This window comes from Dipodomys spectabilis, unplaced genomic scaffold (genome assembly GCF_019054845.1).
Source record: "Dipodomys spectabilis isolate Male_0828 unplaced genomic scaffold, ASM1905484v1 ptg000329l, whole genome shotgun sequence".
Classification (NCBI taxonomy): Eukaryota; Metazoa; Chordata; class Mammalia; order Rodentia; family Heteromyidae; genus Dipodomys; species Dipodomys spectabilis.
The window spans coordinates 3,766,115-3,785,190 of NW_024871006.1; the positions used below are offsets into that span (position 1 = coordinate 3,766,115).

A 19,076-nucleotide genomic window follows, 5' to 3' on the forward strand; every position below is an offset into this window, starting at 1 on the left:
TCACTTATTGCTACTTAGCAGATTTTCACCTATCGCTGGATCACTATGTACTTTTTTTTTTAAACCCATGATACAGTGAAGCCGAAATAAGAGAACTGCTATATAGCGAGGGATGACTGTATATTGTAGATGGATTCTTGCTGAGCTGATAAGTAAACTGCTATATAGAGAGGGATGACTATATTGTATGGATCCTTGCTGACTTGCACACAGGTACACAAAGTATAACAGAATTTGGGCTGACTTAGAACTAGTGTGAAATCCTTAAAACACAGACACAATTAGAAAAATTTCTTTTTTTTGGGGGGGTCCGGTCGTGGGTCTGAACTCTGGGCCTGGGCGTTGTCCCTCAGCACTTCAGCTCAAGGCTAGCGCTCTACCACTTGAGCCACAGCGCCACTTCTGGCTTTTTTCTTTTTGCTTATGTGGTGCTGAGGAATCGAACCCAGGGCCTCAGGCATGCAAGGCAAGCGCTCTACCACTGAGCCACCTTCCCAGCCCCTAGAAAAATTTCTTACTATCACCAATGTTGTGATTTGGTTTTTACTCTTGATTCTAATTCCATAGACCAGAGACTAAATGTAGTGAGAATCCTATGTTACTAAACACAAGTGTCTACATAGATACCTCCATATTTGGTATTCTTCATTTGTATCAGGATTTTATTTAAATACTTTCTTATACTTGCTGAGTATTTATTCCACTACCCTGATGAGTGTAAGGCTTTTGTTCCTATGGGTCAGGAAGAGCTCTTCATATAATATGTTTATACAATTACCAGGTGCTAATTTCAGTCTTATGCTGCTGTGGCAAATTCTTTTTTGTGTGTGCTAATACTGGGACTTGAACTCAGGACTTCATGTTCTTTTTTTTTTCCGGTCGTTGGTGGAGTTTGAACTCTGGGCCTGAGTGCTGTCCCTCAGCTCTTCAGCTCAAGGCTAGTGCTCTACCACTTGAGCTACAGTGCCACTTCTGGTTTTCTAGTGGTTTATTGGAAATAAGAGTTTCATGGACTTTTCTGCCCAGGCTGGCTTTGAACTGATCCTCAGATCTCAGCCTCCTGAGTAGCTAGGATTACAGGTGTGAGCCACCAGTGCCCGGCGAGGACTTCATGTTCATAACATGGCTTTTTCACTCAACGTTGTCACTTTACTACTTGAGCCACACCTCTACTTCTGGCTTTTGTGTGTGTGTGTGTGTGTGCCATTTCTGGGGTTTGAACTCAGGGTTTTGGCACTGTTCCTGAGCTTCTGTGTCTAAGGCTAGCATTCTACCATTTGAATCATAGCTCCACTTCCAGCCTTTTGAAGTAGTTAATTCAAGAACAGAATCTCATGGACTTTCTTCACTTAGGTTAGCTTTGAACCACAATCCTCTGATCTCTGCCTCCTGAGTAGTTAGGATTATAGGCATGAGCTACTGGTGCCAAGCTTACTACTAGCTTATTGCTGGCTAACTGGAGATAAGAATTTCACAGATTTTACTGCCCAGTTGGGTAGAACTGTGACTCTCAGATCTCAGTCCCCTGAGTAGGATTACAGGCATGAGTCACTGGAATGATTAGGAATAATTAGTTGGCCCTCTGTGGGCACAGTCTTCTACAATGTGATCAAGGATATTAGAATGATTGTATGCTCCTGAATACTTTTGTAGAGCAATCAGAATCGGCAGCACCCAGGATTTGTTTATGGGCCGGAGTAGATAACATTGTTGAGAATAGAATTATAGATGCATACATCCTTTTTGAATTTTATCTGATGCCTGCTAAAGGCCTATGTTATAGAATACTTTTTAAATACTTCCTGCTGGATTGACAATAATTTATAAAGTTTCTGTTTTTTTAAATTTATTTCACTTATAAAATATTTTAAATACAATTTTATAGTTATTATTAAGGTGTTTTACAGAGGTGTTACCATTCTTTCTTTCTTTCTTTTTCTTTCTTTCTTTCTTTCTTTCTTTCTTTCTTTCTTTCTTTCTTTCTTTCTCTCTCTCTCTCTCTCTCTCTCTCTCTCTCTCTCTCTTTCTTTCTTTTGGTTGGCCATGGGGCTTAAACTCTGGGCCTGAGTGTTCTCCCTGAGCTCTTCAGCTCTACCACTCGAGACCCACGGTGCCACTTTGGTTTTCTGGTGGTTCGTTGGAGATAAGAGTCTCATGGACTTTCCTGCCCAGGCTGGCTTTGAACAGTGATCCTCAGATCTTAGCCTCCTGAGTAGCTAGGATTACAGGTGTGAGCCACAGGTCTGAATGCATTTCTTTTTTGGACAATGTCCTTGCTTCCTTCACTTTTCCCCAATATCCCCCTTCCATCCCTGCCCGCAAGTTACATGGTTCATTTTCCACATAGTGTATACTCAATACCATGATTGCATTTTGTGAGAAGCTTTGCAGGGCTAGTATTCTGTTGTAGCACAGTAGAAAGTATCTTTCTGGTTTTAAAATCAGCTGCTCCATTCTGAACCAATAGAATAATTCAGTCTTGCCTATAATTCTGTAAAGTGTAATATGTATTCACTAGTCAGCCACAGTGAACCCTTAAGTCAGTTTGCTTTTGTTTTACCATTGTGTCCAGCTCTCCGGTGAATTTGAGTCTTGGCAAGAAATCTCTTTACTGCAAAAGTCAAACTGCTTGTTGATGGCAGGTTCCAGGAATCTAGGTACACCCAGTATTGTATAATGATATTCTATTCAAAACACTTGCCGGCAACCTTGCTCATGTTTATCCAAGTGTTGCATGGTTAATTTGAAGGACTGGTTTCCTTAAGTTAATAAAATTAAAGTTAGGTTTATGCAATGTGACAATAACCCTAATAAGTGAATATTAGTTAAAACAAGAATATAAACACACAGAACAACAAAAACTAGCCTCTGGGAAAAAATCCTAGAAGTCACAAATTAGGTTATTAGTCTAATAATATAAAGACTTTAGTCTTTTGGGGTAGAATTGGGAAGAAGAGATTTGTAGAAAGTATTTTTTAACTCAATCTGCTAAACTTAGCACTATGATATAGTGCTAGTTTATAGGAATTATAATGCTTTGTTTATAGGAATTTAACTTTTGTTTGTTCAGTTTTTTTGCTGGTTGTAGGTCTTGAACTCAGGGCCTGGGCACTATCCCTGAGCTCTTTCACTCAAGTCTAGCACTCTACCACTTCAAACCACAGTTTAGCTTCCAGTTTTCTGGTGATTAATTGGCGATAAGACTCTCATGGACTATCTGTCCTACCTGGTCTGGCTTTGAACCATGATCCTCAGATCTCAGCCTCCTGAGTAGCTAGGACTACTGCCACCAGCACCTGGTGGGAATTTTAACTTTTAAGAATGTACAGTTTGGACTTGAGAAGTATGTGTGACTCTCTTGTCCACAATGTTGGGTTTTCTGTGTGTGCAATGTCTTAAGAGGGAGTTTTGAGCCGGGCGCTGGTGGCTCACGCCTGTAATCCTAGCTACTCAGGAGGCTGAGATCTGAGGATCGCGGTTCAAAGCCAGCCCGGGCAGGAGAGACCGTGAGACTCCTATCTCCAATAAACCACCAGAAAACCGGAAGTGGCGCTGTAGCTCAAGTGGTAGAGCTCTCGCCTTGAGCTGAAGAGCTGAGGGACAGCGCCCAGGCCCAGAGTTCAAGCCCCACAACCGACAAAAAAAAAAAAAAAAGAGGGAGTTTTGTAAGTGGAATGGAGATTGCAATCCTATTTTGTGCAAATGGGACAATGATCATAATCTTTAGTCAGTGTATATTACTTTGGAAAACTGTAGGTATGAGCTACAAGTATGCATGGTACTTTTTCCCTCTGAATTAGAGATAGAATTCATATTGTTTGTTGTTTTTTTTTTTGTTTTTTGTTTTTGTTTTTTGGTCCAGTCGTGGGGCCTGAACTCTGGGCCTGGGCGCTGTCCCTCAGCTCTTCAGCTCAAGGCTAGCGCTCTACGACTTGAGCCACAGTGCCACTTCCGGCTTTTTTTCTTTTTGCTTATGTAGTGCTAAGGAATCGAACCCAGGGCCTCATGCATGCAAGGCAAGCGCTCTACCACTGAGCCACCTTCCCAGCCCATTCATACTGGTTTTTATTAGCCATGGTTTTGGCCTTTCTGGAAGCCTCAGATTGTGATCCTCCTGCTTTCTGCATGATGAGAATTACAGATATACCACCACACCCAATTTGTTTATTGAGATGAAATCTCAGTAACTTTTTACCTAGGCTGGCCTTGATCTTTCTGATCTCTGTATCCTGAGTAGCTAAGATTACCACCTTAACCAGGCTTTGGAGCTAGGTTTTGAACTTTGTGCCTGGAAATTTATGAATTGTAATTCTTTGGTTAATACAGCATTTCTGTTTTTTTGGTTTTTTTTTTTTTTTTTTTTTTGGGTCTGGTCGTGGGGCCTGAACTCTGGCCTTGGGCGCTGTCCCTCAGCTTTTCAGCTCAAGGCTAGTGCTCCACCACGTGAGCCACAGCGCCACTTCCGGCTTTTTTCTTTTTGCTTATGTGGTGCTGAGGAATCTAACCCAGGGCCTCGAGCATGCAAGGCACGTGCTCTACCACTGAGCCACCTTCCCAGCCCCACTAAATACTTTTAAAAATTTATCTCAGAAGTCATTTTAGGAACAGTTTTTTTCTTACCTAAAATATAAGGAGTTAAACTGGATATGGTAGCACACATTTAAATCCTAGCACTTGTAAGGCTGAGAGAATTGGGGCCTTAGGAAAGCCTAGGCTACTTAGAGAGACCTTGTCTTAAAAAAATGAAACAACCCTCCCCCATGGTATAACCCCTGCTTTCACTGTATTTGATGTTGGTATAATTTGTGGAGGGGAAGGGAATAAACAAATCGTTTAAATAGGGATACAGGTGGACCCATTGCAACAATGTGATGTACAAATCATTACAACTTTAGCTGGAGGCGCGGGTGGGGGGGTGGAGATGAGAAGGGATGGGAAGGGGAAACAAAGGAGGAGGCAACAATGCTTGATAAGAAATGTACTCAGTATCTTGCCCTTGTAATTGTAACCCCTTTGTACGGTATTTTCACAATTAAAAAAATAAAAAAAAATGAAACAAAATATGTGTATCCTATCTAAATATCTCTGTGTGTGTGTATATGTGTGTATACTGTTGATAGCAGTATATGGACCTAATTAATGCAATAGTAACTAATAATTAGGTGAGTTTATGTATTAGCTGGTGACTTAGCTTTTACTCCCCTCTGTGCAAGCAGTTGGTAGTTACTAGTAAATGCAGAGTAGTAAAGTTGCTAGACTTTGTGAAAAGTTACTCTTAGAATCAGATCTTTGGACAGAGGACCTGGCCTTGACTTTGCATTTATTTGAGGTAGGGGTGGAAAACTTAGTCTTCTTAGAATAGGGCTGCAATGAGGATACTCGAACTTCAGTGAGAATACTGAATCCCACTAAGAGAAACATAACTTGCATCAGCAGCCATTTCCCCAGCAATATCTGTCTTGAGCCAGATGACCCAGGTTTCCCAGTCCTCAGACTGGGCCCTTCCAAAGCAATCTCTGATCCCCTTGTATGAGAGGGTCTGTGTGGACAGAGCCTGATGTCTGTGGGGACCAGTTAGTTGATGGCTGTTTGGACTATTTAGGATAGACTAGGCTATTTGCTTCTACTATTCTCCCCTTCTATAGTGTTGAAAAGTCCTTCCTGAAGCCAGGTGCCACAGTTTTAAACATGAGTCAGATTCTGTATAGCACATAATAGATCTGCAGAATTGGCCTTTTCTTTCCATTCCAAGGCTTTCTGGAAACTAGGATATGTAGAGAAAAATGGACACCAAAGACTGAAACAGCTGAGTGCAGGAATTGGACAAGGTCATTAGGGTGAAGCAGTGTGGGTTTTTGTTTGTTTGTTTGTCTTTTCCTCAGAAGGTAATCACAGCACCATAAAACCACAGGGTGCCCTAAAGATAGTATCTAAGAAATGTGCTTTAACAGTTTAAGGGTTTGGGGAGGGATGGAAATCAAATTAATTGAAATGCCAGTTTTGTTTTACTTTTAAATTTTTGGTGGTGCTAGGGTTTGAACTCAGTTTTGTGCTTTCCAGACATTCTACCACTTGAGTCATACTTCCAGTGAACATGCCTGGTTTTTTTTCCCCATTTTTTTTTTTTTTTTTTTTTGCTAGCATCAACTAGTTTACAAGGAAATTTCCTTTTGACATATCCGTATATAAACGCACAATGGCCTTGGTCAGACTCACCTCCTTCATCCCTCTCTCATCTCCCTTGTCCCCCTTTTCCAAACTAACCTCAACACATTATATCATTGTGTGTTCACATATGTACATAAAGTATTTTTACCATGAAACAATGTATTTTTGTTGTTGTTTGGTTTTGCACCATTTCTGGGTTTTGAACTCAGGGCCTAGGCACTGTCCCTGAGATTTTTTTTCTTGAGGCCAGCACTCTACCACTTGGATGAATCATAGCTCTTTTTCTGGCTTTTGGTAGTTAATTTGTGATAAGAGTTTCATTGACTTTCTTGCCTGGGTTCTCTTCAAACTGTGTTCTTAGATCTCAGCCTCCTGAGTAGCTGGGATCACAAATGTGAGCCACCAGTACCCAGTGAAGCAGTGCTTTTTGATGTTCTGATTGTGCTTCTAGATCCTAAATGATCCAGAAGCATATTCGATTCATGTTAATTATAACAATTGTATTTGAAAGCAAATATTTTCACATTTCAAAAAATGCTTAAAAGAATTGTACTCATTACTTATGTAACTGTAACCCCTCTATATCGCCTCAACAATAACAATAAAATATTTTTTGGGGCTGGGAAGGTGGCTCAGTGGTAGAGTGTTTGCCTTGCGTGCATGAGGCCCTGGGTTTGATTCCTCAGCACCACATAAGCAAAAAGAAAAAAGCCGGAAGTGGCGCTGTGGCTCAAGTGGTAGAGTGCTAGCCTTGAGCTGAAGAGCTGAGGGACAGCGCCCAGGCCCAGAGTTTAGGCCCCATGACCGGACCCAAAAAAAAAAATTTTTTTTTTAAATGCTGGGGGAAAATCCAAGACTGTTCATTTGACTGATTTAAGTATGACCTTGTTCAGAGTAGGTCCCCAGATATCCTGATTTCTAACAGTCAGGAACCTTCTATAAGAATCTGCTAGTTATAAGAGGATTTTTCAGGTTATTGTGACTTGTAATTGGCTGTCAGAGCTCTTGGTTGCTAAATTCAACTCCTCTATAAACTCCTGTTTTTGAGATTTTTTTTTTAGAAGTCTACATTAGTCATGTTATTAGCATTTTATTTCGATTCACCAACCAACTGTAGACAAGTGTTCTTGTGGTTACCAAAGATGCTCAGAGCAGTGGCAGTTGTGAAGAACACTGATGTGTTTTAATGAGTAGTGACCTTTTCAAACATTAATACTATGCTGAGATATATTTGGAAGCATTTAGTTCATTGTTGCACAGAAGGCTTTGATAACAAACGCTTTTATTCTTGGAAATCTATGATCTGAATGGGAGACTTGTGTTTTTCTAAACATCTATCCCTTTTTGGTGGGCATTAATGATCAAAAGTGGTCAAGTTGCTGGGCGCCCCAGTGGCTCATGCCTGTAATCCTAGCTACCGAGGAGGCTGAGATCTGAGGATCACAGTTCAAAGCCAGCCCGGGCAGAAAAGTCTGTGAGACTCTTATCTCCAACTAACCACCAGAAAACCGGAAGTGGTGCTGTGGCTCAAGAGGTACAGTGCTCGCCTTGAGCTGAAGAGCGCAGGGATAGGTGCCCAAGCCCAGAGTTCAAGCCCCATGACCGAATAAAAAAAAAAAGTGGTCAAGTTGCCTAATATCCTAAGATGGAAATTCCTTCATTTGCAGCTCCATGACTTGGCTGAAGTACCTGTGAATCCCAGCTTCTCTCTCACCTGCTAGTTTTTACATTTTTGTTTTTGTTGTTGTTGTTGTTGTTTTGTTATTATTTGTAGTGGATCTCAACCTTGGCCTCATATTCTTGCTTGTTTTTTTCCACTCAAGGCTGGCACTCTTTTTTTGGGGGGGGGGTCTGGTTGTGGGGCCTGAACTCTGGGCCTGGGCGCTGTCCCTCAGCTCTTCAGCTCAAGGCTAGCGCTCTACCACTTGAGCCACAGCGCCACTTCCAGCTTTTTTCTTTTTGCTTATGTGGTGCTGAGGAATCGAACCCAGGGCCTCAAGCATGCAAGGCAAGTGCTCTACCACTGAGCCACCCTCCCAGCCCCAAGGCTGGCACTCTTAATCACTTGAACCATAGCTCCACTTTCAGCTTTTTGCTGATTCTTTGGAGATAAGTCTAACAGATGGAAGTAGTGCTATGGCTCAAGTGGTAGACTGCTAACCTTGAGCAAAAAAGGTGAGGGACAGTTCTCAGGCCCTGAGTTCAAGCCCTAGGACTGGCAAAATAAATAAATAAATAGACCAGCCTGCCTAGGCCGGCTTCAAACTGTAATCTTTAGGTCTCAGACTCCTGACTGGCCAGGATTACAGGTGTGATCCACTAGTGCCTGGATGTGTTTTCAGTAAAATAGACCTGTGAGAACAAAGTTGTAAGGCTGGCCAGTGAGAGCTGTCTGAGTGAGAGTAGCCCAAAGATGGTTTCATTCCTGTCCTTATCAGGTTAGGTTACAGACTTTTCTGTCTGCAGCTAAGATCAACACTTGAATAAACTAAGGTGAGTTAGGTCTAGTTTTGACTCCGTTATTGTCTCAGTTGTGTCTTCCATGGGAATGTAGGCCCTCTACCCTCAGTTTCTTCAATCTGTAAGATGGAGTGCTTTTTTTGTTTTGTTTTGTTTTGTCGTGGGGCTTGTATTCTGGGTCTGGGGGCTGTTCCTTAGCTCTTCAGCTCAAGGCTAGTGCGCTACCACTTGAGCCACAGCGCCACTTACAGCTTTTTCTGCTTATGTGGTACTGAGGAATTGAACTCAAGGCCTCAAGCATGCAAGGCAAGCACTGTACCTACCACTGCGCTACCTTCCCAGCCCAATAGAGGAATTTTTGAAGGCTAACTTTGGGAGTCTATGATGGCATATGAGTAAGGCGAAAAATTATATTGACATGAAAAATCATCTACATTCTGTTGCAGATCTTTGGAAGCACCAGTACAGTAACACTGCCTGAAACCTTGTTGTTTGTTTCAACCCTGGATGGAAGTTTGCATGCTGTCAGCAAGAGGACAGGCTCAATCAAGTGGACTTTAAAAGAAGGTAACTTGGACATTTGCTTAGCTGCTTCCAAGTAAACATGTTCCACAGATACATGGTTACATGCTATTTAATAAAATAAGAGAGGAGAATGGGATAGAGGAAAAGAATTCTACGAAGAGGGTATGTTCACAGCCTGAATTGGTGACCACTAATTGCAGTAGATGAAGAGGAAAGTCTTATCTTTTTGCTTCATTGCTTCTGTCCAGACTTCAAGTTTACATAGCTCTAAGCTTTTCTATTAGTAGTTTTGGCTGGTTGGTCTTTATGAAGACATAATGCATTAGATTTGTTACGTTCTAGTGATTAGAATCTTGTAATCATAATTATAAAGGATATCTTCTCAACTCCTCAGTTTACTCATTTGCGTTTTTTTTAATAGAGCCTGAAGTACCTGAGGGCTGTAAGACTTGACATTCATCCAAGCTAACCACATTTTATTGGGTTTGTGGTGAGGGGAATAAAAGACTGGGCTTGTTTCTCATTTAACCACTCACATGTCCGTCTTATGATCTTACATTTATGTGTGGTAGCTGGCTGCATGAAGCCCTACACCTGGGCAACTAATTCCATTTTATTTACAAAGATATCTTTCTGGATAAAGCCATGCAGATCTCAAGTTTTGGGACTTTCAGTGTTATGTCCCTTTTTCTGTAATAATTTCATTTGGCCCTAATTTGGGTCTGGACCAACATGTTCTTTATCATTGCTGCTCTGTGGCTTGTTATTTTCAGGAGCATAGCAAGTGGTTTTCCTTTCTTGAAAAAGCATTCCAAAACAATATTCTAGATGGAAAAACACTAGGGTATGTCAGAAGGTCATACGTCATTTTGCTAATTCAGCAGCAAACCCGGTTCCCATCTGCAGGTGAGGACAACTCAGGTACGAGAGGAGTTCTACCTCACCTGTCTGGGCTTTGTGTGGATCAGCAATAACTTTTTTTTTCTTTTTTTGCCAGTCCTGGAGCTTGAACTCAGAGCCTTTACACTGTCCTTGAGCTTCTTTGTGCTCAAGGCTAGTGCTCTACCATTTGAGCCACAGCACCACTTCTGGTTTTTTCTGTGTATGTGGTACTGAGGAATCAAACCCAGGGCTTCATGCATGCTAGGCACCTTCCCAGCCCCAGCAAGAACTTTTAAGCCACCAATGGACAGCACTCAGGAGTGAAAGGCCACAGAAGAAAGATGTAATAGACTTTGCACTGCAAGCTCTGAGAACATTGTTAGTAATCAGAATTTTAAAAACGTAAGTATTTTCTATTTTTGTACAAAAATGAAAATCAACAAATCATAAGATTGATTGGGAGAAACATTTTGGCTTTTGGATATTAGGAGCCTATCCCAAGTTTGAGAGTTCCCAGCAGGACATTTTTCCATATTCAGCTTCATTCTGCCTGCTCTGCTTTTCATTGCACATCTACTTTGAAGCTGATCTCCAAATCTTCATTTCTACAAACAGCCTTGGCTGTATCCAGTAAATCTGTGTCCTGGCTTGCCTGTTAGTCAAACATATGGTTCTCTACTACAACTAGGTACTAAAAGCATTGCCTTATTGTACTCCATTTAACATGTAACCTAGTCTGGGGAAAATACTATGTGGAGAATGAAGAGAAAGGGAGACGATGTCTTCAAGGTGCCTCATAGTCTGATGGGAGGAAAAGGCAAGAATACAGAGTTTCAACCCAGAGTTCTGTAAACTTCTCAAGAGGTTCTAGTAATGTGCTATGAGCCAGTACCCATCTGGGGCCAGAAAGCATTTCTCAAGCTGTGGTATCAGAGATTAGTGTTGAGGGGGGTGGTCAAGGAAGGCAGGGGTGAGCTTCAGTCTGGAAGAAGGCTAGGAAAAGAATAGAGGAGGCTGTAAGTCTGAGCAGTAGGGACTAGCACATTTGTAGGAGTTGAGGGACATTCTGAAGGTAGTGAGTGGGAGGGCCACAGGATATGTTGGCCCTTACAGATTGAAAGTTGAAAGCCATTAACATGCTTGAGCAGGTGAGTGATTTGATGGATGCTGGGCTTTCAGATTTATCCGGCAGCAGTATGTGGGATGTCTGGAGACAGGAAGGTGACCAGGAATGAGAGAGGGGAAAGACAGAGATAGAAGCAGTAAAATCCTGCTACTGATTAGGTGGGAAGAATAACAAGGAGGAGTTAAATGACACTTATAGGGAAAAATAGAGAAATATGATTAAGGTCTAGCTTGAGCATAATTTCAAATAGTATTCATTCTATCTATCTATCTTATCTATCTATTTATAATTTATTTTGTCAGTTGTGGGGGCTTCAACTCTGGGCCTGGGTGCTGTCCCTGAACGTTTTTGCTCAAGGATAATACTCTATAGCTATAGATCCATTTCTTGTTTTTGGGAGGTTAATTGGAGATAAGAAAATCACAGGGACTTTTCTGCCTATGCTGGCTTTGAATTTCGATCCTCAGATCTCAGCCTCCTGAGTATCTAGGATTACAGGTGTGAACCACCAGTGCCCAGCATATTCATTATATTCTAAGGTGCATTGTTTTGTTAAGAATAAATTGGCTTTTTAAAGTTAAACCTTGTGGTTATAATGAAAGAGTTCATAATTAGTATTTCTGAAATGTTAATGTAGATGGATTATGAAGGTATCCATATACTGTTATGGTAAGGTTAGGATATGGTAGGGTTAGAATATGGTAAGAAAAGAAAATAGGAGGAAAACTCTAGTAGGGAAACATAGGAAAGAAACTCACAGTGAAAAGAGCCACAGAAACAAATGGAGTCAGGGAGTGGAAGGGCAGTGCCAGGGAAGAGGGAAGGCCCACTGAGAAGGCGTCATTTGAGCAAGAGCTCAAGGAGGGAAGAGGATCATATAGGAGGATCATGCAGGGCAAAGGTAAGAGTGTCCTTGACTGCCCAGAGCTGAAGGTGGTGTGGCTGAAGTAGAGCAGTAGTCGATGTGCTGAGCTTGGAGAGATGATGGGGGCTAAATAGAGCAGAAGGACTCTGGTCTACATTTATATAATTTGTTGTAAAGGAACCATCTTGCTTTCTTTAAAAAAAAAAAAAAAAAGCAAACAAACATATAAGCAATAACATATATAATGCACAGTTTCATGAAGAGATATATTACCCAAATGCTAGTATATTTTAGAAATACTAGGGACAAAGACTTAACTGTGTAGCTCAGGATGGCCTTGTACTTTTGATCTTGCTGCTCAACCTCCTGAGTGCTGTGATTACAAGTGTGTGCCACCATGCTTGACTCATGGAAGTAATTTTTGTGTGTGTGTGTGTGTGTGTGTGTGTGTGTGTGTGTGTGTCAGTGTGTGTCAGTCTTGGAGCTTGAACTCAGGGCCTGGGTGCTCAAAGCTAGCATTCTATCACCTGCACCATAGTGCCACTTGCTGCTTTTTTGGTGCTTAACTGGATTTTCCTGTCCAGGCTGGCTTCAAACAGCGGTCCTCAGATCTTAGCCTCCTGAGTAGTTAGGATGACAGGCATGAACCCTGCTACCTGGCTAGGGAAGTAAGTTTTAATCACATATGTGCAGTTTAACATACAAATGCTTAACAGTAGAGTACCTGCCTAGCAAGCCCAAGGCCCCAAGTTCAAACCTTGATACCAATAAATAAGGTAGGTATTCTGCATGTAATCTGCCCATGTATGTGAAGATACCACCACACCCATGAACTTTCCAGATGGTGACTTCTTGGTAACATCCCATACAAAAGAAGTATAAAGTTGTATGTCAGTGGCTCTAATCCTAGCTACTCAGGAGGCTGAGCTTTCAGGGTTCTGGTTTGAAGCCAGCCTAGGCAGAAAACTCCATGAAACTTATTTCCACTTAATCAGAAAAAAAAAAAAGCCACAATTTTCTGGCTCAAGTGGTAGAGCACTAGTCTGGAGGAGAAAAAAAAAAAAACAAAAAACCCTCAGGGATCGCACCCAAGCCCTGAGTTCAAGCCCTAGGACAGACAAAAACAAACAAGCGTAGTCTTAGATAAGTATGGTAGTGCATGCCTCTAATCCTAACACTTAGGGAGGCTAAGGCAGGAAAATGAGTTCTAAGCCATCCTGGCTATACAGTGAGATACTGTCTTTATGTAATATTATTTAAAAAAATACTTTAATGCCTATATGTAAAACAGATTGTAGACTTGAATAACTAGTGAAGATTTTTGGTCCTTGTGGGTGGAATATCAGAGCAGTGTGTAGTGGCTCATCTCTTTGCAGGACTCCCCCGTATCCCTCATCCCCACACTTAGAGCCCGAATCATCCCACAGTTGCTGTGGCCATGGAGAAATGCCCACACAGATTTTATATCTCTGCATAGAACCCACTGGCATAGCACATGGTAGTAGAGTATGGCTCTTTCCCAGCCACTGGAGGAATCTGAGAAATGACATGCCCTAGTATTATAGACAGAATGTCTGTGTCCCCACCACCCCATGTATATCATACCGAGTGTGATGGAATTTGGAAGTAGGGACTTTGGGAGAAGTCATAAAAGCACTCTTGATAAGAGGGGGAGAAACCAAGATGCTCTCTCTTGCTCTTTCAATCCTTTATCCTCACTTCCCTCCCATGAGGACTCAATGAAAGGAAGCTGTCTGCAAGTCAGAAAAAGAGCCCTCGCTAGACTTCCACCATCCTGGCACCTGAGCTCACCCGGAGCCATCCTCCAGATCAGGAAGAAATAAATGTTTGTTTTGAGTCCCTCTAATGGTATTTTGCTAGGGCAGTCTGAGCAAACTTGGTCACTTGGTCTTCACTTTATAGATCAGCAGGTATTGTTTGAAATGGAGAACTAATAGTGCCAGGATGAGGCTGGAAGACCACGTGGGAGTCTGCTGCACCAGTCTAGGCGAAGGAGAATGCTGGCTTGGGCCTGACACACAGTGAAGTGAGTAGGAGAAATGGACTGATGTAAGCACGGACCTTTAGTCAAACTGATATTCTGCAGAATATAGAACTGTGACTCCATTTCATGCTAATTGTTTGCCTTTTTCAGAATTCCACAAGCTGCAAGTACTTCTTGGTTTTTTGTTTCTTTGTCTTTTTTTTTTTAACTTCCCACAGTGGTTTTGGCAGGTGGTTCTGTTCCTCAACCAAACATGTGTTGTTGTTCCCAGAAATGTGGCAATGGTGCATAGTGGCATGGTGGCAATTATACCTATTAGAGAAAGTGAGCCTTCTTTGTTTTCTGGAATGAATGTAAATCATGACGTTGGACTTTAGGTGTAATCTTTCAAAGCCCAACTTGGTATGATTTTGTAACTGGCGACCTCACTGTTGTCTCTCTCTGAAATTTCTCCAGTGAACAAGGTTGGGTATGTTTCGTTTCTGCAATTACAGACCAAAGGCGAACTGAGAGGTACTGTCATGTTTTGTTTCAGATTAATTTTAAAAAACTCTCTTTGGCCTGGTGCAGTAAGAAGACTCTTTTGTTTTCCAGAGCCTGTTCAGGGCTCTATACCCTCACCTTAAAATATGAGTTAATTAATGCTACTTTTTGACACTCAACTCTTCATTAAATCGCCAGTTATTCTTTAGTAACCCTACTCCATTTCTTTTTTAATTCCTTCCTAGTCGTGGTTGGCATAGAGGAATGTATCTAATTTGAACCCTTCTTTACTAATCATAAAAATATGCTAAATATGTACCTTACTGCTCTCCCAACCAGACTGCTGAGTTGTCCCTTGAGTGCTTAATGCTAGAGATTTCTCAGGGGAAATGATCAGAACAAAATTAATCATTTGGAATTTGAAGACACTCCTATTCCCTTACTGAGCAGGAACTTCTTGCCGTGGTTCCTCCCTGTACTAACAGTCACTACCCACCAATCAGAAACTAGTGGTAATAGAAAATATAGTCCCCTCAGTGTCCTGTCACCCATTAGATTCTGTTGCATAGACTTAGGAAGTACTTCCAGATCTGAGTCTGACTCTCTCAGTCCCCTGTAACAGGTCCTATTCAGGCTCATGGCATTTACTTCCTAGGTTAGCACAACATCCTCTGCCCATCTCCACCCCCACTCCCACTGTCCCTTGGCCTGCCAGTCTCCCCTTGCTCATTGCATGGCCACCAAACACACCCTTGTTCCCAGTAAAGACCAGTTAGCCCATAAAATACTCTTTGTGTGGTCTATAGTAGTGCTGTCACCAGTGTCTGCCTCCACAATGGAAACTGTCTCACCTGTGAATGAGGAAAGGCATACAGAAAGGGAGAGTGAACAACATCTATGACAGGCTGGGTGTTTCAACAGCTGAGCTCTGTACCACAGCTGGTTTGAGAAGTATTGGTCCATAGGTTGGGCTTGAGCTCCTCTGAGGATCACAGTCTCCATTCCCTTAGCTACCCCCCAGAGCTCCTTACCAGACCTTATGCTCAGGTCACCTCCCTGTCCTCAGGTAGTGTGAGCCCTTCTTTACCTGGGTTCCTTATTTGGGTTCATAACAGGTGCTTTGTTGTAGCCTCTTTTGGCACTTCTGGCTTGTGCTGTGGGGTTTTCTTTTTTCTCCTGTCTTCCTGCTGGGTTTTTCCCTCCTTGATTGTCCCTCTGGGCAGCTGAGATGCTCAGTAAATGTCTGAGGCACCTAATGCAGACTTGGCCTTTCGGGAGTCTTCAGAAGTAGGTGGCAGTTGGTTTTCCTCCTTGGCTGTGTCTTGGTCCCTTGCAGCATTGAGGTGGCAGGTGTCCAGTTCCAGTTTGTGGTCTTGTGTTTCACGTGGCTTTCATGCTGCTCCGTAGTTGGTTTTCTCGCCTGCCCATTAGGCAGTGTACATGTTACTTTGGAACAGTGAGGGATCTGTCTTCAGAGTGTGATGGAAACATGAGACAGGGAAATTATGGAAAGGGACGACATTTTGTTAGCACTTCTGTTTTCTCCTAAGGAATTTTTTAGAATTAGGGTATGCATCACCTGTCTCTGCTTCACTACTCAACCCCCCAAAAGGTGTCTGTTTTCTCCCCACTATTGTGGAGGCTTGAAATTAAGTCTACAAAAGAGGATATAACATGACAGAAAATTGGTTTTCCTTTTTAGTGCCTTGAAGATATGTGGACTTGTCTTCTTTTTCTTTTGTATTTTACTTTTTACCATAGAAGGCTTTTAAATATTTCTCCACATGGAGATATTATCTAACATATATCCATCCCTGAGCTTTTTTTCTGTTTTTTTTTTTTTTGGGGGGGGGTGGGTACCTCTGGGGTTTGAAGCTGGTGCTCTAGCTCTTGCGCCACAGCTCCACTTCCAGGTTTTTATTTGTTGTTGTTATTGTTTTGCTGGTGAATTGGTGATAAGAGTCTCTTGGACTTTCTTGTCCAAGCTGGCTTCAAACTACAATCCTCATATCTCAACCTTTTGAGTAGTTAGGCTTACAAGTGGGAGCTCATTGTTGGGATGTGCTTTGAGCCCTCCCGAATTTGGGAGGGCTTCTCTTAACAGCAGTCATGCACTCAGTAGCAAAGACTTTTGTCTAATAGATACTCTAAGCTGCACTGGTTGATATGGTTGTGGAAACACATGGATCAAGTGCTTTTTTTGGCTATTACTTAGCAATCTGTTACTTTATATTTGGATGTCTGTATGGTTTGATGGCAACACTGTCACCTGAACTTGATTCTGTAAAATCATGATGTCCCAAGAAGCACTTGGGTATGTGGACTTATGGTCTTCAGTTCCTTCATGTTTGATGGTAACATTCAATGTGTGGTTTAGGGCCTGAGTTACTTGTGCTGAGGGGAAAATGAATGAGAACATAGTAGAATCTGGCGCAGAAGGCCTAGGTAGTTGTTTTGTTTTTTTTTTTTTTTTTTTTTTATTGCTTAGGTATTTTCACATGATTGTCTTTGTTGTCAAATGTAATACTGTGTGACTTTAGAGAGATTTTCTCTGAAGAAAACTTGTTACATCCTGTCCCAGTTCTGATGGTTTAGATGTGAAGATCTTTTGATTGGATATCTATTTTAAAATGCTTTCTTCCTGAAAGCTTTACCTTGAGGGACATTTGAGACTTTATACCTTACAATGTGGCCCTGACAACTTTAATGGGTGTTTAGCCTTAGGTTAACCAAGTACTTTTCCTCTAGAGAGAAAGAGTGAGCTGCCCCCAGGGAGAGATACTCCCTAATTGGATTACTTGATCTCCTCAAATGCATTTGGAAGTCTTAAGTTTTGAGTTAAGGGAGCATGAATGACATTGTTTCTGCCAATTTTTAAAATAAGAAACCAGTGTTAGAACACCAAGCTCATTCTTGAGGAAATGGCAATTGAGTGTCATGTTCAATCTATGCCTAGCTTATCTCACTGCTGTCAGCTAGGATTAAAGATTTCCCTGTCAGGCTCGGAATGTGGCTTAGTGAAGGAGTGCTTGCCTGGCTTGCATGAAGCCCGAAGTCCTGGATTCGATTCCATAGCACCACATTAAAAAGAAAACAAAAACCAGGAAAAGCTGGAAGTGGCGCTGTGGCTCAAATGGTAAGAGTGCTAGCCTTGAGCAAAAAATAGGGAAATGCCTAGGCCCTGATTCAAGCCTCAGGTCTGATCAGGAGCCTGAGATCTGAGGATTATGGTTCCAAGTCAGCCTGGGCAAGAAAGTCCATGAGACTTATCTCTAAGTAACCAGGAAAGCACTGAAAATAGAGCTCAATGGTAGAGTGTGAACCTTGAGTGGGAAAAAAAACTGAGGTACAGCACTTAGGCCCTGAGTTTAAGCGCGCGCGCGCGCGCGCACACACACACACACACACACACACACACACCTTTCTGTCACAAACACACACATACACAAACATACCCTTCCCTTTCTGTCCGGCCAGGTCTCAGATTTGCACACACGCACACACACACACACACACACACACACACCACACACACACACACACACACACACACACACACACCCTTTCTGTCTGGCCAAGTCTCAGTTTTGCTCTCTCTCTCTCACACACACACATCTTTCTGTCTAGCCAGGTCTCAGTTTTGCTCACACACACACAAACACACACACCCCTTTCTGTCTGGCCAGGTCTCAGTTTTGCTCTCTCTCTCTCTCTCTCTCTCTCTCTCTCTCTCTCTCACACACACACACACACACACACACACACACACACACACACACACACACACACACACACACACCCCTTTCTGTCTGGTCAGGTCTCAGTTTTGCTCTCTCTCTCTCTCATACACACACACCTTTCTGTCTAGCCAGGTCTCAGTTTTGCACACACACACACACACACACACACACACCTTTCTGTCTGGCCAGGTCTCAGTTTTGCTCACACACACCCCTTTCTGTCTGGCCAGGTCTCAGTTTTGCTCTCTCTCTCTCTCTCACACACACACACACACAAACACACACACACACACACACAAACGCACACACACAAACACACACCCCTTTCTGTCTGGTCAGGTCTCAGTTTTGCTCTCTCTCTCTCTCACACACACACACCTTTCTGTCTAGCCAGGTCTCAGTTTTGCGCGCGCGTGCACACACACACACACACACACACACCTTTCTGTCTGGCCATGTCTCAGTTTTGCTGGTCTCTCCTATATACCAGACTGGCTCCAAATTGTCTTACCTAGACTATACATCTCTTTCCTCCTATCTTTGATTCCTTTTACCTCATTTGTTTGTGACCTGATGCTCACCTGTGCACCCTTCCCTCAGGGGAAGAAGCACACTTCTTTTCCTCTCAGACACTTCCACTTGGGTCCTAGTATCCACATACTCCTTCACAAAGTCTATTATAATTTCCTCACTGTGGTGGCTCTGCCAGTAGTCAGACTATTCATGTGGTCCCTCAGTAGGAATACATCACACTGCCACCTATATCTTCATTCCTGTAAACAGAACGACTATTTCCCACTCTGTTGTCCTGTCACTGTCAGG

At 42.4% G+C, this 19,076-nt stretch overlaps 1 protein-coding gene across 2 annotated transcripts in view; it reads left to right on the forward strand.

Annotated features, from left to right (window-relative positions):
* The window catches only part of Ern1 (endoplasmic reticulum to nucleus signaling 1), a 105,202-nt gene that overhangs the window by 23,115 nt on the left and 63,011 nt on the right, over window positions 1-19,076 (forward strand). For both annotated transcript variants that reach the window (XR_006151418.1, XM_042702665.1), the window contains exon 2: window positions 9,075-9,195. Coding sequence is in view for 1 of the 2 variants with exons in the window: in XM_042702665.1 (XP_042558599.1) it covers window positions 9,075-9,195 (121 nt within the window). In the remaining variant the exon portion in view is untranslated. The remainder of the gene's footprint in view (window positions 1-9,074; window positions 9,196-19,076) is intronic.